The following is a 24900-nucleotide window of genomic DNA, read 5'->3' as shown; positions in this document are numbered from 1 at the left end:
CTTATGACGTGATAGTAAAAAACAAAATGGTGTGGTCCGCAAAAAAGGAGGATCAGTTGCAGAATCTGATAAGTGTTGAAAAAAGAATGTCTGGATTTGTATAATACACTATATTCAAAAACTGAAGCAAATCTCATGCTGCTTTTTCTAAAAAGACCCAGATGTGAAATAAGTTTGAAATGACTGAATGCTTTCAAATATAATTTAAGTTTCTGCAATAGTGAATTCTGATCTGCAAAGAAGGAATTAATTATACAATTATATATAATTATAATATATATAATTATACAATAGCACAAAGCGAGTACAAAAATTAAGATCTTTAGGCTACTGCCGTTTCTCTCATGAATTCCTCAAGGACAGTTATTACATTTTTGGCTTCTGGCATTTCTGCTTGCTCCACTTTAACAATCTTCAGAAGGACATCTCCACTGCCACAGTTCTTTAGAAACACAAAACACTTAAACAAGGCATAATGGTTCATTTCTGCCTGACGAATAAACCTCTTCAGGTTGTTAGTGTCTTGTATGGCCTATAAACACAGTAACAGAAAATATTCCTCATTCTTTTATCTGTAGGGAAGGTATGCCAATACATAAATTTGGAGAAGTGGAAGAGTCTGCAGTAAGAATTTTATTACATACACTAGTAGACAAATCAGTTAGCTACAACTCTTGATAGGAGTTCCTATTGTAATTTTAAAGTTAGGTTGTTTTAAGAAAAAAATAAGTTGGTTTCTAAATCTGTCTGTCTCCTTTAGAGGATATTCTGTTCTTGTCCACTGAGTACAGCAAGAACGAGGCAAGCTCTCACAGTTATCACTATATCAATGCAAAAGTGACTATTTGCATAATCAGTAACCCTTCTGTCTCCTGCAAGCATATGCGTATACAAAGTTACCTTCAATTTAAAGTTCTCCAATATTTGCCGGAAGAGAAATGGATTTCCACCTTCAGCACCATTTAGAAAAGCCTGCATCCAGTCGTCACAAAATTTGTTGCTTCCTGTCACACGTTTAGGAACAAAGAAAAGGAGGTAAGGAAAAGTGAGTGTGTGTGTGTGCGTGCATTAGAGCACTGCATAGCACTGCATAACTATGTGATTATGTACTTAATCTCGCTCACACAATAATTGTAACTAACACCAGTAACGTTTGCCCTATGATATAAATATTCAAAAGCATAAAAATTCAAAAGATAGAATGTGTATGAGAAAACAAAAGAAAATGTAACTAATCCCCCTTTCTTGCTATTTTAACTAGTATAACAGGAAAATAGATTTTGTTTTCAGTTTCTTTGAAACATCTTTCCCAAAGTTCCAGGTGCTTTTAAAACTACAAACAAGGTTAAAATCTACAGTAAACTGTCAAAACAGAATAATACTTGCCCAAAATAACTATAATTATCTAACCATCTACATCCCTCTATATACCACTCATCAAAAGCCTGATGGAAAAAGTGAGCTCTGCAGGTTGATCTGAAGCTTAACTAACCTGAGTTTTGGTAGATCATAGAGCTGAGCAAATTCCAGATTCTAGGACCTCTCACTTTTAAACCAGAAATCAAGTGCCTCTGTGGATCATATATGGTATGATATCAAATGGGAAGAAAGGTGTTCTCAAGATAGCCAGGTCCCAAAACTTTCTGGGTATGATCCTGTAAGATGCTGAGCCTTCTCTAAAGATGAGCTGGATAAGTTGATGGAAGCATGTCCATCCATGATCTTACCTGCATTATGGAACTGAGGCTGTGGTCCACTACAGTCTATTACCACCGATTTGTGATGTTCCTCAGTCATGGCTATACACAAGGAGGTCATTGTACCTTCCTGAATGAGACCTTGGAGACTGGCAGCGCTCAGAAACCTGACATACAAAACTATTGTGAACTGCTAGTTTCCACTCAAAGAGCAAAACCAGGAAAGGGATCATACAATAAGCCAAGCAATTTATAGGCTATATCGTCTCTGTTTAGGTGTAATATTCTTTACCTGTGAATATCTTTCTTTATTCTTTCATCTGAATTTTTAACTTCAACAGGAGTGTAACTCAAAGCCTTTTAAAAAAAAACAATTTGTTTGCTGTTGGCTGTAGATATTTCACTTCTGTTACTATATTCATTATTATTATTATTATTACTATTATTACTAGCAAAGAGTAACAAGTGATCCTAGTTAAGTTGTTTTCCAAATAGTCTAGTAAGTACCAGATGCTAGATAAGTGCTCCAGACTATATTCATTACAACTATTTATACATTTTGAAAAGTATGTTTGTACTTCTATTAACCATTCTGCCCACATCCTTCTCATGTTCATTGTCTAGCAGTATATAACTCATCTTATTTTTTTGTTCTCAGCATCTTTCTACAATGAATTTCATAGACACTTAGTGTCCTTGTCTAGTCTGAGCAAAATGGAATTTGTATTGCCTCTCTCATTCTAATTGTAATTGAACACTAAGCATTCAATTTTAAAATAAGTCAGCTATAAAGTTATTAATTTTAAAATGTTAATTTTCCTGACTGGTGAATGAAATAGCTCGTACTGGCTTAGTAATACAGCTGAGAAAATTCACTTTGTATTGACTAAAGGGGGAGGTTTTCTTCATTCACTTCAGGGTGAATGGAAAAGCCAAATGCAAGCTACATTTACAATATAACAGGATCACTGAGTTGACTAGAAAAATGTTCAGAAGATGTTTTAGTTTGATGTATACTTACAGCATGTAACAAAAAGGTGAGTTTCTCCTGGAAGAGCTGCCCTACCCTCTGGATAGGGCATACAGAGTCCTCAAACCAACTTCTTAGGTAGGGTTTAATATAAGTCTCCAGGTTACTTTTCTGAAGCAAATTGAAACATTAAAGCTTTGATTCTGGTATAAAAATAAGCATATTGCTAACCCATTCCAACCATGCAAGTTGGATATCAATTCCTTCCTAATTTTGAACTACCATCAGCTAAAATCATTAGCTTGGTATCTTAAGTCTTACTGACATGAAACACCAGCTCTGAAAGCCTTTATATTCTACAAGAAGATGACATGTTATATTTGTAATCTATTCTGACATGTATCAGCAAGTAGTGTAGTAGATAGGGAACAGGACTGGGAGTAAGAACTTGGGTTCCATTCCCTGAACTTTTTCTTTCTTTCAAGTTTATTCACATAAAACACAAATCAACCTATCACCACTGCTTAGAAAAGTTAGGGGACTGAATGCTCATTGCTAACCTTTCCATATGCTATTATAATTTCTTAAAGGAATTTAGTCAATTTATTCACACTTCTGTGTGAATTTACCTATTAGTGTCCTAAGTAACCCTTAAGATTACTGTGCTTGGGAAAGAAAGTCTGATGTTTCCATTTGTTTAACTTGTATGGTGGGCAGCACTTAGTGTACGCACTTGTTTCACAGTATAGACAGTTTCTCATTTCCTCCTGTTTATGTTGGTCTTTCATGTACTAACTTTTTGTCAGAGTGATCAATCCTTATTCTGTAGCCCATGGGGCTAGCCTGCCAGGTTGCTATATTATACAATCTGTTTTTCTTTATTAGCTTGATTGTTTATATTGTTTTGGTTTATATTTCGGTAGATATTATTTCATTATATATTCCTTGCTGTAATGCAAAGAACCTACAGGCTTGTATCCTGTATGATTAGCTAGAGCAAGTTAGCATAAGTGTTTATAACCTTTGGGATAGATAAATGGTCTACTGGTTACCCTTTTGACTTTGGGGAACTGAATGGAAAACTGAATGTGTTCTACCAAAATTCTGGGATGTACCAGTAACCACAAGATACACGGCAAGAACATGGGTTCTGTCCTCAGTGAGTGCCCTTGCTGCACACCCTGAGAGTCCGGACAAAGTATTGAACTCTCTACATTCTCTAATTCTGTAGCCTGATTTGACAAGAACCTAAGTATCTTCTGCTCAGATCATTGGCGAGCCTCTAACAAATCAGCCCTATAAAATCAGGTTAGCAATTCATAAAATGTCATCTTTACCATTTAAAAAAATTCAGTCATAGAATTAATTAGATCTTACCTCTGAATCAAGGTTAGTCTTCAGGCCTTGAACATATATGTCCAACTCAAGTCTGAAAGTATCCTCTTAAGGAAATAAGATACATAAATTAAGACTTGCTCTTTGCCAATTTAGCATGTAGTAGGTAATCCCTTTTTTGGTTATACTCTGGAAGATGTGTACAAGTAGGCTAGTAGTCAATGAATTCAAGGAACTGGCAGCAGAGCTGGAAAAGGTTTCAAAGTTAACAGGGAAACACGCTACTTGTTGTTTTCATATGCTCTTTTCCCCACACCCAAATAAAGAGAGGTTAAGGAAAGGATATAGCTCGAGCCCTTTCTCTGAGCCTCCTAAGAAACAAGTTACATACTCTGGAGGGCTGATGTTTGTTTCCACTGTTGCTGTTTCTAGAAGCTTTTCTTGTTGGAGAAGACAGTAATAACAACCAACTCGAAATTCTGGTATGCTAGAGACAGAAAAAAAGTTGAATTAATCATATGCAGATGTGCCAAATAATGTAATGATTGTTCTAAATGAATTTCATTTTGCGTCTCACATTAGAAATTAACCAGCCACTGACCATAGGTGAAATCCTGACCCTTCTAAAGTCAATGGAAATTTTGCCATTGACTTCAATGGGGTCAAGATTTCCTATCCTACATTTTATATAAATTTGTGAATAATCAGATAATGATTAAGATTAGGATTTTGAATCCCTATGGTTTTTCACCTTGATCAAAATAATTCTGTCCTGATCAGAACAGTAATATGTCACTCTGATTACCTTTGACTGAGGTACATCCCAGAAATAAATGCAAGCTTTAACTATCCTATTTATAACCTCTTTTTAAAAAAAAGAACTGTTGTTCTCATTTTCCAACAAGGCTTCAAAAGATAAACTGACTTTAGAAATAAAGGCTATGTGCAAAGGAGAGTCAACTACAATATGTTCTCTCTCCCCCCATATATATGTGTGTGTGATTTACTTTAAAACCTGCTAACACCAATTCAACCTGCACATAGCAGCACATATACAACCTTCCTAGATCTTTTCCTCCTTGTTAACTGCACAGACAGTGTGATCAGAACAACCTGATCAAAACCACTTTACTATGTTTGCAGTTTTTCACTGCCACCTAAAGGAAATCTAAGGTAAATGCTACTGGCACATAACTAAACTGGGAGCCTTACATATGCTTTGACAGGCTGATTAGCTGCAATCAGGATTAAATTCATATGCAGCAGCAGATAGTAAACTTAGTGAGACTGCCAGCATTTCTTATCATTTCCCATGTTTATCACAAATTAAAAACAGTTCATTTTACTCTTACCTCAACTCCACAGATGCAACATTACCCATCCCCTCAAAAAGTGCTCCTTTAATAAGACGCTTAACAATAAAACTGCGTAACTCTGTCTCTGCTTCAGCTGGTAAGTTAGTATCCACCAAGGACAGGCTTTGAAAACAAGATAAAATTCTTAGTGAGAAAAAGAGTAAACTATTTTAATTCTCTAGCTGGGCATCTGCCCGACTCCAGCTGTAGGTTGTATATTTGCTTCCTTATGGTTATAGCAGAGGCTGAGCCAGGACTCCTGGAATCTGTTCCTGGCACTGCCTCTAACACATCATCTGACCTGAGGCAAGTCAGAAATGTATTCAGTGTCTTGTTCACTAGATTATGTCAATTGATATTAGAATTAAAGAATCCCAGATTCCCTTAATAGCAGGTCGCTTAGGCCCAGATTCACAAAGGGACTTGAGCATTGTGACAACAAGCATCACAGCGCCTAACTTTTAGGTGCCTACAAAATCACAGGAATAACATTGCAATTCAAAAAGCCTGAGTCAGCTGAGGCTCCCTAATCAAAGCATGGGGAGAGATAGGCACCTTTAGAATGTAATTCATAAAAGCGAGCATGCTAGGTGAGGAGTCACCTAAGCTAGCCCTTGGAGGAAGCCAAGGAGGGAGTGTATCCTAAGCTCTGCCCTCTAAGGGAAGTAAGTGCTTAAATCCAGGCTGCAGGGAGGCTTCTTAGGGAGACAAACACCTATCTCTTGTAGTGACTCATAACCAGGGAACCCTTCTCCTTTAGTTTGGGCATCTAAGGTGTTTCTTATGAGACTGGCATAGATAGGTACCTAACTCCACACAAAATGGCTGGAGGAGGAGGTGGTTGTAGTGCCCACTTGGAAACTTTTATCCCAGTGGTTTGAGTGCTCACCTGAGACATGGGAGACCCAGGTTCAATTCCCCCTCTGATGGAGGGGGGGAAAGGATTTGAAGAGGGGTCTCTTAAATCTTTCAGGAAAGTGCTCTAAACATTGGGCTATGGGATATTCTGATGTGAGGCGCTCTCAATCTCTCCTGTTTTATACAACATATAGCAAGACACTAGAGTAGCGGTCTGAGGGGAGACCCCGGCTCCCGTTCCCCTGCTCCAATGACTCATTAATTATTTATATTCAAAGACCTAAAATTATGTAGCTACGCTAAGAATTACTAGTAGTATAAAAGAAATGAGTGTGAACCCAAGGAGTATAATTTGCATTGGTCTATTATTGTAAGCCTCCACTCACCCAACTCAGAAATTCCATTTGGTGTACATGTCCATTATCATCTTGGTGTTTAATAAAAAAAAAATAAATAAACAGAAAAAAATGCCCAAGTGAATTCAATATAGCTTTCAGGGAGATTTGTACTTCTGATGCGGAATGTATTGTCTAACTCTGTCTTCCTTTTTGTATCTACCCAAATATGAAGATGTCAAAAGCTCTGAATTAGAAACTGAATGGGAAATGAGGGTGCTTAAATGGTTCTGCTGTGTTTGTTTTACCTAAAGTCTTCAGCAGAGGGAGTTTCTGGTGCTGCACTGCTTGGACTTCCATCATCACTGTCAACAGCCTGCTCTGATGAACTGAAAATCAAGGCATTTTTATGACTGATATTAAATATGGACATATAACATGTATACAGGTCTATTACCACTAAACAGGGCAGAGGAGAAAGAAGCATTGTGGGGATGGTGCAGAATGGAAGCAGCCTTTGAAAGTACTATGGAGTGGAGGACAAAGGGGGCGATGATGAGGGGAAGAAATTACTTGTTCCCTATTCCAGGGGAGACATAAAAAATGGAGTAGAGCAGCTAAGAACTGAATAGATAGGGAGGGTGAACTCCTTCTCAGACCTAAGGTTTTGGTAGCCAATGTAGGAAAGCTTAGTTCTGCCGTTGCCTGTGCTCTGAAAACCTCCAGCTTCAGTGCTGTCAATCATGTACCTTTCCAGAACATTAGCTGGAAACCCTTAGTTTCCTATCAAGATGCCCTCTTTATGAGTAGTCTGCATTTGGAGCTGTCCCTCCAAAACACAGTATGTTCTGGTGCCAAAGGAAGGGTGAGAATAATCCACTCCTCACCAAAATCTGGTATTGTCTCATTCATCTTTCTGTTTTTCATCTCCTCACCCTGCACAAATGAGCCCTACTTAACCAGAGCTCAAACTCAGCTAGGCAGTGGTAAAGCAGTGGAAACACGCACACTATCATAAAATCAGAGAATAACAGGATTGGAAGGGACCTCGAGAGGTCCTCTAGTCCAGTCCCCTGCACTCATGACAGGACTAAGTATTATCTAGCCCATTCCTGACAGGTGTTTGTCTAACCTGCTCTTAAAAATCTCCAGTGGTGGAGATTCCACAACCTCCCTAAGCAATTTATTCCAGTGCTTAACCACTCTGACAGGAAGTTTTTCCTAATGTCCAACCTCAACCTCCCTTGCTTCTTGTTCTATCCTCAGGGGTTAAGGAGAATAATTCTTCTCCCTCCTTCTTGTAACAACCTTTTATGTACTTGAAGCTGTTATCATGTCCCTTCTCAGTCTTCTCTTTTCCAGACTAAACAAACTCAATTTTTTCAATCCTCCCTCATAGGCCATGTTTTCTAGACTTTTAAATCATTTTTGTTGCTCTTTTCTGGACTTTTCCCAATTTGTCCACATCTTTCCTGAAATATGTCACCCAGAACCGGACACAATACTCCAGTTGAAGCCTAATTAGCGTGGAGTAGAGCGGGAGAATTACTTCTCATGTCTTGCTTACAACACTCCTGCTAATACATCCCAGAATGATGTTTGCTTTTTTTGCAACAGTGTTATACTGTTGACTCATACTTAGCTTGTGATCCACTATGACCCCCCAGATCCCTTTCCGCAGTACTCCTTCCTAGGCAGTCATTTCCCATTTTGTAGGTGTGCAACTTATTGTTCCTTCCTAAATGGAGTACTTTGCATTTGTCTTTATTGAATTTCATCCTATTTACTTCAGACCATTTCTCCAGTTTATCCAGATCATTTTGAATTTTAATCCTATCCTCAGAGCACCTATAACCCCTCCCAGCTTGATGTCATCTGCAAACTTTATAAGTGTACTCTCTTTGCCATTATCTAAATCATTGATGAAGATATTGAACAGAACTGATCCCTGCAGGACCCCATTTGTTATGCCCTTCCAGCATGACTGTAAACCACTGATAACTACTCTCTGGGAACAGTTTTCCAATCAGTTTTGCACCTACTTTATAGTAGCTCCATCGAGGTTGCATTTCCCTAGTTTGTTTATGAGGTCATGCAAGACAATATCAAAAGCTTTACTGAAGTCAAGATATACCACAGCTACCGCTTTTCTCCCCTCACCCCCTCCATTTTGCCATGAAGACCACTAGGACCAGAGTATGAGCTGTAATTAACCAGATGGATTACATCCCCTTTATTTGGAAACCACACTCCAAACCGTTACGAGTCTCAGCCACCCTCACTGCATCCTCTTGCACCCTCTTTCCTCCCTTCTCCTCCCTCCATTCCCGGAATTAAAGGCAGCTAACAACGGCCTCGCTCTCTCCTGCTCTCGTTCCCCCTCCAGCTGCATCATCTGTTGACAGCAGGAAGCAGTGTGAGGGGAGGGAGATGGCACCTGCAGGTCACTTTGGACTTTTCCCTAGGAAAGGGGAGAGAAGCAGAGGGCTGGGCCCTGTGGAGCGCGCTGGGGAGGAGGAATCCATCCAGCCCCTCACCTGTAGCCCTGGTAGCTGTACAGACAGTAGTAGCTATTACTGTACCGCTCCGGCCTCCGCTCCTCTGCCGAGCCGCCCCCTTCCTCGCTGCTCTCCAGCTCCCTCTCGTCCCCATCCACAGACTCCTGCAGAGATGGCAGCATCTTGCCCCAGCTCACCAGCTGTTCGTGTGTAGCAACGAAATCCGCCCTCTAGTCTCCTGCGGTACGGTGCTGGTCTTCCTGCTCCGCTCACGCCACAAACACTCAGGTTCCGGCTGCACTTGTTTCCTCTCCTGCCTTTCACACTGACACCGCTTCCTAGAATTACTACTGCTCCAGCTCTCAGTTCCTGGAAGGCAGATGCATTGTAGAGCAGGTGTCACAGCCTGCCCCTGTTGGGATGGAAGATGTTGCTGTGTGTATTCCCATGAGATATTTCCAATTTCGGCACAAATCTTAAAATCTCTCTCACTCAAAGAGTCCCAATGTGGCAGCTCTGAATCTATTTCTCTCCCCCGCCCCCATTCCAGACTTGCCCTCATTCAGTTTGGAGGGAGAATCTTTCATTTAGGATCTTTTGCAGTCTCCCTCTCTCTCTCAGAGGAAAGGTTTTACTGAATGTGTTTAAGTGATCGATTTTAAAATTAAAATTAACTCTGAAGCTGTTTAAATCCCCATCCACCAATCACTTTATCCTTTGCGGGAAAATCCCTAAATTTTACAGCAGAGGGTAAAAATCCTCTTCTGTATTCCTCAAAGTTCTTCTGTACTTTTATAAGCAAATTAAGTTTTTTTGCAAAGAAAAAACATATCTTGTCAATTACCATTTCATATGTGAATTTTAAAGTACAATTTATGTCCATAGCATGACATCCTCTGTTTATCCATAGAACAACTATGGTATTGCCCAACAGCAAGAGAGAGATAGCTCAGTGTTTTGAGCATTGGCCTGCTAAATCCAGGGTTGTCAGTTCAATCCTTGAGGGGGCCACTTAGGGATCTGGGGCAAAAATTGGGGGATTGGTCCTGCTTTAAGCAGGGTGGGGTTTGACTAGATGACCTCCTGAGGTCCCTTGCAACCCTGATATTCTATGATTCAAGCTTCTCCAAACAGCTCAGCCAATATGCCTCAAGGACAAGTTTGGTGTGACCACCTCTTTTGGTGACTATGATGGTTCAGTCTCTATAGTTCATTCATTGGTCTCTGTGCCGGGACTGTCAGGTTTGCCACTTAGGCCTTGTTTTGAGGGGACGAGATTCCACCCGTTTTGCCTTAGTGCCATGACACAGTGCATCAGTGCAGTAAGGCTACATGACATTGTGTTGATATTTTGAGGGGAAACAATGGCGTTTTCCCTCAGCGCCACCATACAGTGCATCGGCCTGGGGAAGGCACGTGGTGATGCTGTGCTGACATTTGAGAGGAAGGGATGATGTTTTTGTTTAGTTAAGGGCCTGACGTGAGGTGTTGGTGTCGAAACACCCCTGAGGACGGGGATGCTTTTTTCAGGGGAAAGGACTGTTTTGGTTGTGGCAGGCTACCATGGTGATGCCTTGCAATGAAGCTGTGGTGCTGCTGTGCAATCAGGTTGTGGTGATGTTCTGGAGTGCTGTTTTGTCAGCAGATAGGGGTCTGCAGGCACCTGCAGATGTTGCCTAGTGACACACAGACGCCACATCACAATGGCACAGTCTGTCCTGTCCAACAAGCCTGTGGGCACCTTAAACCTCTTCGCTGGTGGTTATCCGAATCCCTTCCCTCCTCACCATTATCAGCTCCCTGTGGCCACCAGGGCGTCATGACAGAGCGTTCTACGCCCCTAGGCGGGACGTGAAAGGAGGTTGAAACAAAATGGCTGCCGTCAGCAATCGCGGTGTTTGTTAGGAGACTCAGAAGCAAAGGGCGCCTGGTGGACGTCACGTGACAGCCCCGTCGCGGCGGCTGCTGCTGTGCATCCTGGGAAGCCCAGGGCTTGGAGGCGGCGGCAGGAGGAAGCGGCGCGGCCATTTTGTCTTCCTACGAGAGGCCGCTGGAAGGCCTCCGGCTGGTGCCTGCTTCTCGCCTTTCTCTAGTTCGGTAGCGCCACCGCGATGGGCCGGAAGAAGAAGAAGCAGCTGAAGCCCTGGTGCTGATATCCTTTGCCACAGAATGGGATGGCTTCCCGGCCGGGACTGGGTGGGGGTAAAAGGGAGAGCGCGGCCTGGTCTCTGTTACCCCGGAACGTGGCCTAGTCTCTGCTCCCCCCCCCCACCCCAATCTCCTGGCCGGGATGCTCCGCACTCGCTCAATTTCTTCTTTCTCCACTTTTTCACTGCCTGGTCCCGCGACTCGGGCTCTCCTTCCACCCCCCCCCCCCGGTCCTTCACCGGGAGTCGCCCCGCGCTCTCCTTCCCTCACCAGGAGGCGGCCTGGGCTCGGGCTTTTCTCTCCCTTTCTCCCCTCTCCCTGCGCTGCGGGACACGACCTGCTCCTTCTGCCTCCCGACCGCCTTGTTTGGAATTTCAGCTGGGTGGTGTTTGTGTCCTGGTATTCCCTCCCCGCCAGCTCCACCGAGCTCCTAGCGAGCCTGCGGTAGTGGGGTGAGCGGAGGAGTCTCCGCAGGAATAGATGACACTGTCCGCAGCAAGCTGCTGCTAGGTGGGACAGTGTGGATTCGTGGAGATGGAAAAAATCTTCATCTCTGCAGGGAGAGGCCGTAAAACTGTCTTAGAGAAACTTTAGAGAGACCTCACTCGCCTTGTGTGACCAACAGGGCTACAACTACGCTGCATACAACAGTCAGAGAAACCTTGGTATTTAATGAGACTTGGTGCTTCCCTCAGTCTCCTAAAGGATTGACTGCTGCTCTGAAGGCAGCATTAAAGATCAGTTCAATTTGCTGCAGCCAAAATTTTGTTTCCTAGCCACCGTTTTAAATTCATCTTTTGACAGAATTGTATTACACTTGATCTAACTCCCCTGGTTTTTTCCCTGTTGCCATTCCTTTAAGCTGTTTGATACAAAAATCTTAAAGCTTCAGAATGTCCTTAATAATCTTGAATAGGTATTGCAACAGGGATTTTGATGATGAGAAAATCCTTATACAGCATCAAAAAGCAAAGCACTTTAAATGCCATATATGTCATAAGAAACTGTATACAGGACCTGGTTTAGCTATACATTGTATGCAGGTAAGGCTTTTTTTAAATATATGCATAACTTGCCTCATGTTCAGTTTGTCCCTAGAGTGATACTGCATTAAAAACTTTTTTAAGATTATTTGTTTATTACTGCTAGAATCTCAAATAAAACTTTGCTACAGTTGCCTTGTTTAGGAAACATTGATGTCTCTCTTCTCTATTTCTAATACAAGAACATACATCCCTTTTTATAAACTCACTGGTTTTAGTAATGCTGTCACAAATGTACATGATAGCATATAGATTAAACAGATCATCTTGGCCTTTCATTCACACTTGACATTGGGGAGGATGTATTAGTTGGTTTTAAATCCAGAAAACAAGTTCCTAAAATGGCTTTAGCATCTGTGTAGTTTATATTGACAAGGGAAAATGCACTTCTTAGTCTGAACCTATTACTGGATATATTTAAACTACAGAGACTATACCAGTATAGCTACATTACATAATGCTGGCATGACTCCATAGTGTAGACAGAGCCTGTGCTGACTGATGGGTTTTTCCATCCGTATAGGAATACCAAGTCTCCAAATGATGGTAGCCATCAACATAGCTGCGTCTACACTGGGGGTAAGTCGACATAACTGTGTCCATCGGGGATGTGTTTTTTTCACATCCTTGACAGATGTCGCTATGTCAACCTAACTTTTAAGTGTAGACCAAGCCAAAGACTAAAATTTTTCTTCATGAGGCTGTATTTACAAAGACAGTTAAAGTAGTATTAAAAAAAGGGATAAACCATGTAGTTCTTATCTAAGCTAAACTGTGAATAATGTACTGTAGCACATGCCCATCTTTAGCAGCATCCCTTAGTTTAAAAGACACTTCTTTTCCTTGCGAAAGTATGACTGGACACATCTTTCCCCTCCCCCAAAAGTTAGGTTATTGAGCAATCTGATACAGAGTAAAAAGCGTTAAATGTATTATAAATGTAATGGAACAAATTGCTCAAAACACTTTCATGTAGGGGCCAACACAAATTGCAGCTGTTTGGGAGAGACATTACCAGTAGATGTTAGTTACAGATTTTAAAAAGAAAATTATAATTTAACTAAACATATGTGCATTTGTTATGGATTTGAGTTGAGGTGACAAAATGGATAGCCTTAACAGAATAATCTGTAAGATTTGACACTGCCTGTAGAAGTAATAAGAAAAGGAGTACTTGTGGCACCTTAGAGACTAACCAATTTATTTGAGCATAAGCTTTCGTGAGCTACAGCTCACTTCATCGGATGCATACTGTGGAAAGTGTAGAAGATCTTATTATATACACACAAAGCATGAAACAATACCTCCTCCCACCCCACTCTCCTGCTGGTAATAGCTTATCTAAAGTGACCACTCTCCTTACAATGTGTATGATAATCAAGGTGGGCCATTTCCAGCACCTTGATTATCATACACATTGTAAGGAGAGTGGTCACTTTAGATAAGCTATTACCAGCAGGAGAGTGGGTGGGAGGAGGTATTTTTTCATGCTTTGTGTGTGTATAAAAAGATCTTCTACACTTTCCACAGTATGCATCCGATGAAGTGAGCTGTAACTCACGAAAGCTTATGCTCAAATAAATTGGTTAGTCTCTAAGGTGCCACAAGTACTCCTTTTCTTGTTGCGAATACAGACTAACACGGTTGTTACTCTGAAACCTGTAGAAGTAATGTTATCAGTCACAAAAATCTTAGCTGATTGCAATAAAGGAATCTAACTCTTTTGGTTTAGGTGCATAAAGAAACAATAGATGCTGTTCCAAATGCTATTCCTGGAAGAACGGACATTGAACTGGAAATCTATGGTATGGAGGGCATTCCAGAAAAAGACATGGATGAAAGGAGACGGTTACTTGAACAAAAAACTCAGGGTAAACTTGAATGTTTAGTTACTTACATCATATTTTCACCATAATATGTTAACTAGATTAGAGCCTATAAAGAGGTGCATAGCTTTATCCCTATTTACTATGAATGACATAGGTGTAAGTAATAATATTTAATGAATGTATAAATTGCATTTCTGTAGTAGTGAAACTAAAATGTTATAGTGGCCCTGTTTTGATCCTGAAATGCAGTGTCTTACAGAGCTCTGTTTAAACCATAAAACTGTAATAGTTGGGATTCGTGCTCTGTGAAAGTAAATACTTTAAATATAGAATTAAAGCTGGTCCTGAGGAAATAGTTTAGCAACAGGATTTGTTTGAAGGAAAATCCTTAGTGGCCTGGGTTTTACATGGCCATTCAGATTTGATTAGTGGAGCTGCCTTGCTCTTTAGGTAGTGGAGGTAAGGAATATCATCAGTGGTTTTGGTTCAGCTAGAGAAGTTGATACATTCTGTAACTACTTTGGTAGGCTTTGCTGGCAACTTAAGTGACTAATGATATTTTCTCCTAGCCAAAGTAACTGCTTTGGCAAGTACCCGTCTGGAAAAGGATTATCCTGTTACATAGCAGGAACTGTGACTTGAGGGTGGATAGAAGAAAAACAGCATAAATAGAATAGAGGTTTGGACTTCTTGGATGCTAAGAATGCCTTTGTGAACTTCCCTGGCGTTCTAGCCTCCCCCTAGAGCCCTACTGCGTAGATTAAGCTGTGGCATGCAGACCTAGGTGGCAGTTCTTAAGAATAATCCTGGTAGGGTTTCTTGCCCCACTTTACCAACTCATACACACATATAACACAAGGGAGGAAGGGTTATGTAAAATTTTTCCTTCCTTCCTTCGTTAAATACATAGTTGCAAATTACCAGAAAGGTGGTTTAAAAGTTAGTTTCAAATTGGAACACCTAGGTAGTAGATGAAATCCTATGCTTTTAAACGCTGTAGATTTGTGTTGTTCTTAATCTGACAGTGTTCATTACATTTCTTTAGCAGAGAGCCAGAAGAAGAAACAACAAGATGATTCTGATGAGTATGATGATGATGAATCTACAGCTTCAACTTCATTTCAGCCACAACCAGTACAGCCGCAACAGGGATACATGCCCCCAATGGCACAACCGGGATTGCCTCCTGTGCCAGGTGCACCAGGAATACCCCCAGGTAACATAGGCTTTTAAAGCTAACATGGAAAAACCAAATACTTTCATTGAGATGCTACTTCAACGCTAGGATGATGGTCTGTCACCTTCCCAACACTGTTAGATATGACAGTATAACTTAGCTGTGCTTAAGCATCAGTCATGTCTTGACATCTTCTTTCTTGAAAAAAATACAACATTAAGAAATGTCACAATAGTGCTAGAAGGATTGCTGAAGTGAGGTACCAATCAAGGAAAAATGGTCATAATGCCACCTTTCTGGTCTAGCTTCAGGGTAGCTACTGCCTCTGTTTCCCCTTCAGTTCCTGGGACAATTACCTGCCTGTGGTTCTCCCAGCCTTCCCAGGAGGGGCTCACTGCCACTCCCAGAGTCCTTCAGGCCCTTCTTCCAGGGCACTGTTTCATTAGTTCAAACACAGCTCACAACGTAACACACTCACAATCAGTGCAGGCTGCTGGGGCCCAGAAGCCTTTCATTCTGCTTCCCTCTCTCTCTGCTCCAGGGGAGTCACATGAGCCAGACTTCTTTCTGTAGTTCCCCTTCAACTGAGCCCTCTCAGCCCTTTGTAGAAAACACCTATCTCCTTCTCAGGTGGGTCTTATAAATTGAACAGGACTGGCTGGCTTCTGACCCGTTACAATCCATAAACATGAAAAGCTAAATGTCACTGATGGGTTCTTTTTATTTAATGACAGGATAGTCTTTCTGTTGTGAATAACTTATTCCAAAAAATCCTTCCAAGTAGTAGCAATAAAAGGATTAATTTTGTCTCTCTTCACTTAAAAGCCTAGTTGAGTTTCAATTCTAACATGACCAAATGTAGTTTTCGTATTTAAACATATTCCTATTCCAGATTTTTAATGAGTCTATAATTTGTTCATCATTTTGCACTTCCATTCCTTAGACAGGGTTTTTTGTCCACATTGCCTACCTGTGTTACCCTTGATAGTTTTTTGCTTTTATATACTATATAAATTGACTTTTTGACACTAAAAGTGATGAACATACCTACATCTGCTATATCGGAGAAGCTTTCATTAGCCTGTCTCCTGATGCCATTTAAGAATTTCACTGAGGTTGGAAACTGCCATTTAGGGAAGCAGTTGCTCTGTCAAGGAGAGAAAATGCCCTAGTGAGGGAGCCTAGTTTGTAAGTGCTTAGACCACTAACCTAAGACTTGGGAAACCTGGGTTCAGTTCCCTGCTCTGCTACAGACTTCTTGTGTCACCTTGGGGGAAGTCCTTTAGCCTTGCTGTGCCCTACAGGTGGGAAACGAATACTTCCCTACTTCACAGAAGTGTTACGAGGAGAATTACATTTAAGACTATTGAGTGCTTTGGGATCTACTGATAAAAATGGCTATATAAGAGTAAGATATTACTATCTCTAGGCTGGCTAAATTTCTGACAAAATGCTAGATTATGTATACACTTATATAAAGAGGAAGAGCGTCTCTATCCCTTAGTGATAGAAAATTAGTTTTCTGATCACGTGTCCAAATGTAGTGATGATACCTGCCCCCATCCTTGAAAACTCATGCAAAATATATCTTCAAGCAGTGTTAAAAAGGATTTTTCTCTAAAGCTTGTATACAAATAGTTGATCCAGTCTTGTTTGTGTCTGAAGTGTCACACTGATAAATCTATTACTCATCTAAAAATTACTTTCAATTTAAAGGTATACCACCCTTGATGGCAGGTGTTCCACCAATGATGCCAGGAATGCCTCCAGTTATGCCAGGAATGCCACCTGGGTGAGTAAAAATGTAGGCTTAATCAGTTGGCCTATGTTCATGCAGTGGTTTTTGCACACTAGCAGTTTGCTATCTAAATCTATCATTAGCGGCTCTGAACTGTTTTAGAAAAAATCAAAATCTCTGTGGAACTTTGGGGGGTTTATAAACTTGTGTTAATTTTAAAGTTAACATAGGGCCTGGAAGGTTATACCACAACGTCAAAATGTCACTAAAATTTAGCAGGTCATGTGTAAATGTGGTGGTGGTGGTGTTGTTGCTCCTCCTCCTCCCACCCCCCCAGTTAATATAATTGGATGTAAAATCTTGACTTGCTGGTTTAAACCCTTCCATGAACCCATTGTCAAATTTTGTGCTGAGTATATACATTATTGTATCAGAGGTTATCTCTTGTTTTCATCAGTTGTGGATCCAACCAGGAACAAGCTTGTTAGTCAGTTTAAGATTTTGTTAAATGAGATTTACACAGACTGGTTGTAGAGTGTACAGATGAGTTTTTAAATTGTTAATGGGGTTGACACATAACACCCTATCACAATGTGTTTGGAAAATCACAGGTAGATTTTTTGATTTTTGTCATACATTTTCACAGATTACATCAACAGAGAAAGTACATGCAGTCATTTTGCGGTGAAAACATGTAAGCATCTAATTAATAATGTAATTTAGGTACATTCATTATGCCATTTTATGTCAAATGAAACGTGTCATATTGAGCCCCTCTCAATATTTTAGTGTTCCGTAACTAGGTTTTGTGTAGTGCACAGTTTGAGGTTTTCATTGTTAAGAATAAGGGATCTCCATCTGGATCTATAAGACAAAACAAAGGGAGATAACATTGCAATAGCTGTCTTGTTTCCTACTTCACCTTTCATTTTGCAGCAGTCTTCAGCCTCATTTGGTCAATCCCTGTGAGTAGTGGGTGGTTATTTTTTTTTTTTTTTTAATGAAAACATTTCAGTGAGGATTCATTGATATATAGCTTAAGCAACCTGCTTAATGTCATGTACAATTTTTTAATTAGAAAAAATTAAACTGTGGTGATCAGTCTGATTATTGCAGTTACATTCTACGTGGGTGTTTTTCTGTTTGGTTTTGAAATGTATAGCTTTGCCAATTTTCCCTGGTTTTTAGTCTGAGTGGCACTTAAAGCTCTTTGTCAAATTTTAATCTGGATGGATGCTATGCCATATAGTAAGGAACATAATTTGCCAAAAAACTGCACTAGTCTATCAAACCAATTACAATCTTATAGATTGTAGTTATGACTTTACATTGTTACCAGTTTAAAGCCTAACTTAACCTAAAACAGATTTCCACTCGTTCTTTTTTTTAAAATAAGGGAACATCAGGATAAGTAAGACTAGCCTTGGCCAATGAAATAATATGTTCTAACTTACTGTACTTTAGCCCTGTTCTTTTCAGATTCTAAGAAACAAATGTCCATTTCATTACATAATATCTCTGCTGTTTCTTGTAAGTGCATCTTCATGGTAACAGTAGGAGGGCCTCCCTCATCCAAGAGTTCCTGAGAGAATCTTTTGATACTGTGGGGTGCCTTCACTACTTTCCCTAGCCTGGTTGCAGGTGTTTCTAGCTTAAGAATCCTCATTCTTCATATGTTATCTTGTGGAAACCTTGCCTCCCATTTAATAAAATCCTGTGGTAACTAAATTGCTTACCTTGAAAAGTAATATTAGGACAGTATTTAATGTCTTTTTAGCTTATTTTAATGGAGTTTAGCAGCTACAGATGGTAGGAGGGACCATTGGGATACCAGTGTTCCATATTGGAGGAAATTTCAACCATATCCAGTAGGTGAGAGGAATTTATTCTTAGAACAGAGAAAAAGCCATGACCTTAGATGGGCACAATCAAATTCTGCTGTTCAAAGCATAGCGAGAATTACTGGAAACTGATTTTCTGATGTTTCCTTCTTCAGTACATTTGACGGAACTTTATGTAGTCATCTTTACCTGTTTGGTTGTCTGTCAGACAACATTGGAAGCAGAAACTTTTTTTTAAAATAGGAAGATGTGGTTGTGTATTCACAAAAATTGGCCTGAGACCTCAGACGTATGTAGTACCTGAAACTTCTGATTAATATTTTGTATAACTAACTTGATTTCAAGTTGACTCTGTCTCTTTACACATTGTTCAAGGTTAGACTGTTATTTATGTTATCCTGGAGTCTTTAAAAAATGAGGGGTAGTGTAACAGCATGATTTAAACAAATTTCCTTGGGCATTTTGTTAGTGGGGTACTAATTAGCTTAGCATTACACTTGGTATACAATTTATTAGTAGGCCACTTACACTGAAACTGAGCCAATTAATTGAAAAGGACATGCTGGAGTACCTTTTTAATGGAGAGACTAGGCCTGGCAGTCTGATATTAAATCTGATTGATGTCACCTTAAGGAATTGAGTCCCACATGAAAACTGTTTCTCTTCCTGTTGACAGTGGAACCTCTTTTATTGGGGACTGGTTTGTCTACTGAGTCAAGATGACTTGAATTCCTCTGTTGGTGGAAATAACTAGGTTACTTGCAACACCTTTAGCTTAATATTAGTGTGTGCCAATAGTCTCAATAGGAGATCATTAGTGTTCATATTAGTCTCTATTTTATATTTTAATAGGATGATGCCAATGGGTGGAATGATGCCTCCTGGGCCAGGAATACCACCTCTTATGCCTGGTATGCCACCAGGTAGGTCAGTGATGTCGAACTCATACTGTGGTGAGCTAAATTATATCTTTTATTTAACTTGGGGTTCTTGGGTTCATATGATTAAAAGTCGGGCTGTATGCTACCCATACTTCATACTAGATTTCTATAATTCAGTAGTGGCTTTCCACAAAGATAAAGGGTAGAATTTGGTGGCAAACTAACATTTTTAAATAGTACACTTTTATTTGTTGGAGAGGGAAAATGTGGAGAGTTGTTTTTCCTCTTTCATTATCCTTTCTCTCAAGCTTTTAAACGCTGAAACAGCTGTGAAAAGCAGCTGACTGGTACTTCAGGATCCTAGAAAAGAGAAAATCGCTGTTTTGACTGCTGTTACTGACAGCTGGCTGAAATTGGTGCAGTCTTAAACTCACCTGCGATCCTAAACTCAACTGAGTAGGCTGGAAGATTCACACCCATTAGGTAGATGGTATAAAATAAGTTTATTCCTGTCCAGAATTGACTGTATTACACTATGTTTGGGGGAGCCCTTTTGTCTTATTTCAGGAAGCTTTATATTTTACACAACAAATTTTCTCCAGACTTTTTGTTTAGGTGATCGAGTATTTTAATGTGTTTCTTTGTGTTGAAGCGTTGCTTTGCTTTAAATCATAACTATAAGATTATAAAAATTGCTTCATAGCTTTTCTCTTGTTTTGCTTGTAACCAGTATTGTGGGCATCTGTTAACTGTACTAACCGTTTTAGGAGAACCTTCCATGGCAATCACATGTCCAAAAGTAGTTTGGTTAAATCTTTTTTTTTTTTTAAATTACTAAGTATTGCAAGTGAGTTAAGTTGCTTAATTTAAAGGTCTTTTACGTATAATATGTCTACCGTCAGAAGAATTATGTTTCTGGTTGCCTTACCTGGTCTTTTAATAGTCTGCAATATTGGCTGTCTGAGGGCGCCATTTCCATGTCCTCTGCAGAGCAATCAGTCACAGCCTGATCTGAGTTTACACTTTGCTACCAGCCCCATAAAGTTCATTCTCCACTAATGACAAACAGTTTGTCCAGGCTTTGTAGCAGCCTTATCACGCAGTTGGCAGCTTAGGTTTAGTTAGTGAATCTTACACAGGTTCTCTGAGTTGCATGTGGAGTTAAAAGGAAAGAACTTGTACAACTGTGTTGGGGGGGTGGAGGAGTACCTAAGCTCCTGTCTGTCCTTTCCCTGTGTCTCAAAATTGAATCTGTAATTGTAAGGTGGAGGTGACAAAACTTCAGTCTTTCTTATAAGTGAGTGTGTTAATTTATATTATACATGCATATGTGTTTAATTTGTGACTATCTAAAACAGCTGTCTCTACAAGCTGATAAAATGTACATTGACATTACAGGCTTATCTGTGTCAAGACTGCACATATTGTTTTTAAAACATTCTGGAATAGTGTACTCAGAAGGAATATTTCTGTTCACCTGTGCTTGAGTTTTTATTACAGATTCTTTCCTATTTTCATAGGTATGCCACCACCTGTTGGTCCTCGTCCTGGTATGCCTCCCATGACACAAGCACAGCCTGTGACAGCACCAGGCATTCTTAATAGACCTCCAGCTCCTGCTGTAGCAGCACCCTCCCCACAGCCTCCAGTTACAAAACCACTTTTCCCCAGTGCAGGACAGGTAAGGTGACCTTCAGAGACTCTGGAATCTTAACTATCTAGTCTTGTCCCTTACAATGGACTATAAAATTAAATCATTGTGACTGTTAGTACTTCTCATTGAAGATACTACAAAAGTAATTGATAAAACTTCTCACCTGTTTTGACTCTTTATTGTAATGCAGTTTAACACTAGGCTGCTGATTTTTTAAAAGGATTTTTATTCACTTTTTATTTCCCCTGTCTTCAGTGTCTTATAGCAGCCCAGGAACTAGGTATAACTTCTATCAGCGGATGTGGGACAGTGGGGGATGGACAAAGCACTCTGACATTACTTCCCTTATGGAGGGGAATGGTTGGCTGAACTTTTTTCCTGTCAGCAGATGGAGATTTGGCTTCTCAAAACTTTCACTAAAGTTCACAATGCACAAGTCTTGTCATGGTTTGTTTTAAGCAGGATTTCAACTTGTGGCCTCTTGATTTTTTTTTTTTTTTTTTTAAGGCTTGTGACCATTGCCATTTGTTGTAAATGAATACATCCTTAATTCTTTACTTGCTTTCAAGTATGTTGCAGAAACTTTCATAATGTCCTTTTTGCATTTTGGACTTCTGCATGGAAGATAATCATTTACAAAAATTCAGTCCCTTGGATAAGAGATCCTTCCATATGGATATTTTCCACCCAATTGTTTGGAGACTGTTCACTGTTTCCTTTCTTTTATGCTACAGATGGGGACACCTGTCACAAGTTCAAGTACAGCTTCATCCAATTCAGAAAATCTGTCAGCATCTTCTAAAGCTCTGTTTCCTAGCACAGCACAAGTACGCAGGAAGTTGCAGTTTTAAAAAAGGAATTGCTTTGCAACTTAACCCTTTGGACCGTTATATAAATCTGAAATTGTCTGCCTAAACATCTTCAGATAATTGCTGTTATATTCCTGATTATGTTTAGCTGGTAAAACTACAAAATCCTTAATTGTATATTACATCTTGTAGGAATACACATTTCGAAGTGTTCAATTTCTCTTGGATAATGGGAAGAAATGAGAAATACTACATCCTGGTTCTGAAGGGTTAAAAAAGCATGAAAGCAGCAAAATGCATTTTAGTGGGCAGTGGTTAGCTTGATGCATGGTGAAACCTTTTTAGTTCATGCTGTTTAATCTTAATATAGGGAAACTCTAATTTGCATTATGTTCTAAAATTGAAACATTTGGCTTCAGTTAGAAGGTTGAATGGAGACTTGAAAATGTATGCTGGCTACTGCCAAAGCATTCCCTCGAGTGAAACTCATTTTTGTAGTATTTTACTTTTAAAGCAAAGTTGTCTTGTCTCTAATTTAATTTAAGCACAGACAGGATTGACTCCAGCCTCTTGTGTTTCACAGTGGACCTCAAATTTGTTTTCACTTTAATCATTAATGAGACTAAAATTTCAGGAAGAGCTGTAGACAGATATTTAAAAGACCTTTGCAAGACTATTGCAGTGTTTTTGTTATGGAGAGACTGCTTCAAAATTAATTTAAATTTTTAAAGTCTGACATGTTAGACATCTTATACTGAAAGGTTTAGTTAAAGCCAAGATTTTCAAAACATCTAATTTCATTAATGAATGCTAACACTTGGAGTTGTATTCACTAATGATTGCTAAAGTACACTAATTGTAATAACAGAAATAGAAATTCACTTCAGCATAGCTTGTCTTTACTAAAGCAGAGTGGTCCGTAAAGGATTTATATATTAAATGGAATGTTTTGGGTGAAATTATGCAAGAAAGTCAGCAGAATATATATGCAATTTTTATTTTGTACCTTTGTTTTAGCTATTGCTTTTGACCTGCAACATCTAGACTCTTACAGTGTGTGCACTAGGTTTTATTTTGTCTTTGTTTTCAGTTGCTTTAGTATTATGTGATGAGGCTGAACATTACTTTGGACTAGCTTATTTTAATTGTGTATCTTACTGGAAAGTTTCAGATATCAAACAGGTAAATGAGTCTTATTTTAAAAAGTAAGTATTTCTACTGATTAATTTTTTATTTCACAGGCTCAGGCAGCTGTTCCAGGACCAGTGGGTACTGATTTCAAACCTTTGAATAATACACCTGCAACAACCACAGAGCCCCCCAAACCTACATTCCCTGCTTATACACAGTCTACAGCTTCAACCACTAGCACAACAAACAGTACTGCAGCTAAACCAGCTACGTCTATAACAAGTAAGCCTGCTACCCTTACAACAACCAGTGCAACCAGTAAGTTGATCCATCCAGATGAGGATATATCACTGGTAAGTTAAAACCGTTTTTCTTAAGTTGATCAATGCAACTCACGTTTCCATTGCAATTGTTATGTGGTTAACAGGATACTTTTCTCTATCCCAGGATGACTTTAATGCTGGCAGGAGTATAAAATATGTTGAATTAATTTATCAGAAATTCATGTGAGGGGATATATCTTCAGTTTCAAGGTGGTGAATAACGTAATATAGAGTTAAGACTGCTTAACCATACCTTTATAAATGGTGAAACTGTTGCATTGACTCTAAGAATAACCCCTCCTGAGTGTGGCTCTGCCTTAATTGGCTCTCACTTCTGCAGGCTGATGTATCTGGCACAGTTCTAACTGTTATACAGACACATAGCTAGGCAGCCTGGTGCGAGTGAGACTGAGCAATTGTGAAGTGCTCCTGACAGATATGAAAAACAATTATATGGATGCTCTTCTCCAAGTTCAGAACTGAAAAATCTCAAGACAAAGTGCATCCTGCTTTCCTAAGCAAGGTTAGAATTCAGGTTAGACTTAGATTTGTCCTTTAGATTCCCAGTTCATTTGAGATTTTTTTTACATATAATTTTAGTATTAAGAAGAGATTGAGTCTCATCTTTTTCAGCCCTGAGAGGATTGGCTCCTTATGTGCAAAATATTAGAGTTGACAGTATTAGTATAGCAGTTTGAAATAGTTGAACTTGCACTATGTGGTAGCTTTCCTGGGAAAGAGAGATACTATTGGTAATATACTTGAGAATTTTATAATAGCAAATTTAGTTCTATTTTTGAAGCTACCTTTAGTAACAATTTCAGTTTTATAAATTCTGGCTTATGTACCTGGACATTCTGCACCAATATTTAAATTAATATTTCAACTACCTTTCTCTTTCTGGAGTGTTAAAACATGTATGTGTGCTGTATTTTTAGGAAGAGAGAAGGGCACAGTTGCCCAAATATCAACGTAATCTCCCTCGACAAGGACAGGTATCCATGGGCAATCCATCAGTTGGATCGCTTGGAGGTATGATGCCACCACAACCTGGAATTCCTCCACAGCAACAGGGAATGAGACCTCCTATGCCTCCTCATGGTAATCACACTTTTTCCTAATACATTTGAGTTCACTGAAAGCTTTTTAAATCTAGAAGCAGCAGTTAATTTGAAATGGATGGGTTTTTACAGAAATATAACTTAATGTTTAACTTTGTCTCTAACCTTTTGAATCCACTAAAATAGCTTTATTTTAAAATAACATTTTTAAAAAAGA

General features: G+C 39.6%; 2 protein-coding genes across 23 annotated transcripts in view; one reads left to right on the top strand and one right to left on the bottom strand.

Moving 5' to 3' along the window:
• Positions 1 to 271: 271 nt before the first annotated feature.
• Positions 272 to 9304, bottom strand: C14H17orf75 (chromosome 14 C17orf75 homolog). 2 transcript variants are annotated; one of them, XM_077833763.1, is made up of 10 exons: positions 9088 to 9301; positions 6859 to 6939; positions 5355 to 5480; positions 4349 to 4489; positions 4045 to 4102; positions 2719 to 2838; positions 1990 to 2054; positions 1728 to 1864; positions 901 to 1004; positions 272 to 532 (listed from the first exon to the last, which is right to left on the bottom strand). In XM_077833763.1, exons 1-10 carry the CDS (start codon positions 9228 to 9230, stop codon positions 323 to 325), a joined length of 1185 nt encoding a protein of 394 aa, XP_077689889.1. In that variant the 5' UTR covers positions 9231 to 9301; the 3' UTR covers positions 272 to 322. The 2 variants fall into 2 exon arrangements, with proteins under 2 accessions (XP_077689889.1, XP_077689890.1); XM_077833764.1 differs by lacking the exon at positions 5355 to 5480 and having other exon boundaries at positions 9088 to 9304.
• A 1731-nt stretch (positions 9305 to 11035) lies between these two features.
• Positions 11036 to 24900, top strand: part of ZNF207 (zinc finger protein 207) — a 72690-nt gene continuing 58825 nt past the window's right edge. For 14 of the 21 annotated variants that reach the window (XR_013347925.1, XR_013347924.1, XR_013347922.1 and 11 more), the window contains exons 1-11: positions 11036 to 11200; positions 12113 to 12239; positions 13972 to 14110; positions 15114 to 15284; positions 16962 to 17037; positions 17630 to 17677; positions 19677 to 19777; positions 21226 to 21386; positions 22094 to 22186; positions 23410 to 23652; positions 24561 to 24723. Coding sequence is in view for 9 of the 21 variants with exons in the window: in XM_077833713.1 (XP_077689839.1) it covers positions 11160 to 11200; positions 12113 to 12239; positions 13972 to 14110; positions 15114 to 15284; positions 16962 to 17037; positions 17630 to 17677; positions 19677 to 19777; positions 21226 to 21386; positions 22094 to 22186; positions 23410 to 23652; positions 24561 to 24723 (1363 nt within the window). In the remaining 12 variants the exon portion in view is untranslated. Of the gene's footprint in view, positions 11201 to 12111; positions 12240 to 12762; positions 12819 to 13971; positions 14111 to 15113; positions 15285 to 16961; positions 17038 to 17629; positions 17678 to 19676; positions 19778 to 21225; positions 21387 to 22093; positions 22187 to 23409; positions 23653 to 24560; positions 24724 to 24900 lie in introns of those variants that run through there. The other 7 variants (XM_077833714.1, XM_077833719.1, XM_077833716.1 and 4 more) reach the window with 7 other exon arrangements.

Source organism: Eretmochelys imbricata, chromosome 14, assembly GCF_965152235.1.
Source record: "Eretmochelys imbricata isolate rEreImb1 chromosome 14, rEreImb1.hap1, whole genome shotgun sequence".
NCBI lineage: Eukaryota > Metazoa > Chordata > Testudines > Cheloniidae > Eretmochelys > Eretmochelys imbricata.
Note: the sequence above shows the minus strand (reverse complement) of the source record. Positions and strands in the feature narration are given on the sequence as shown.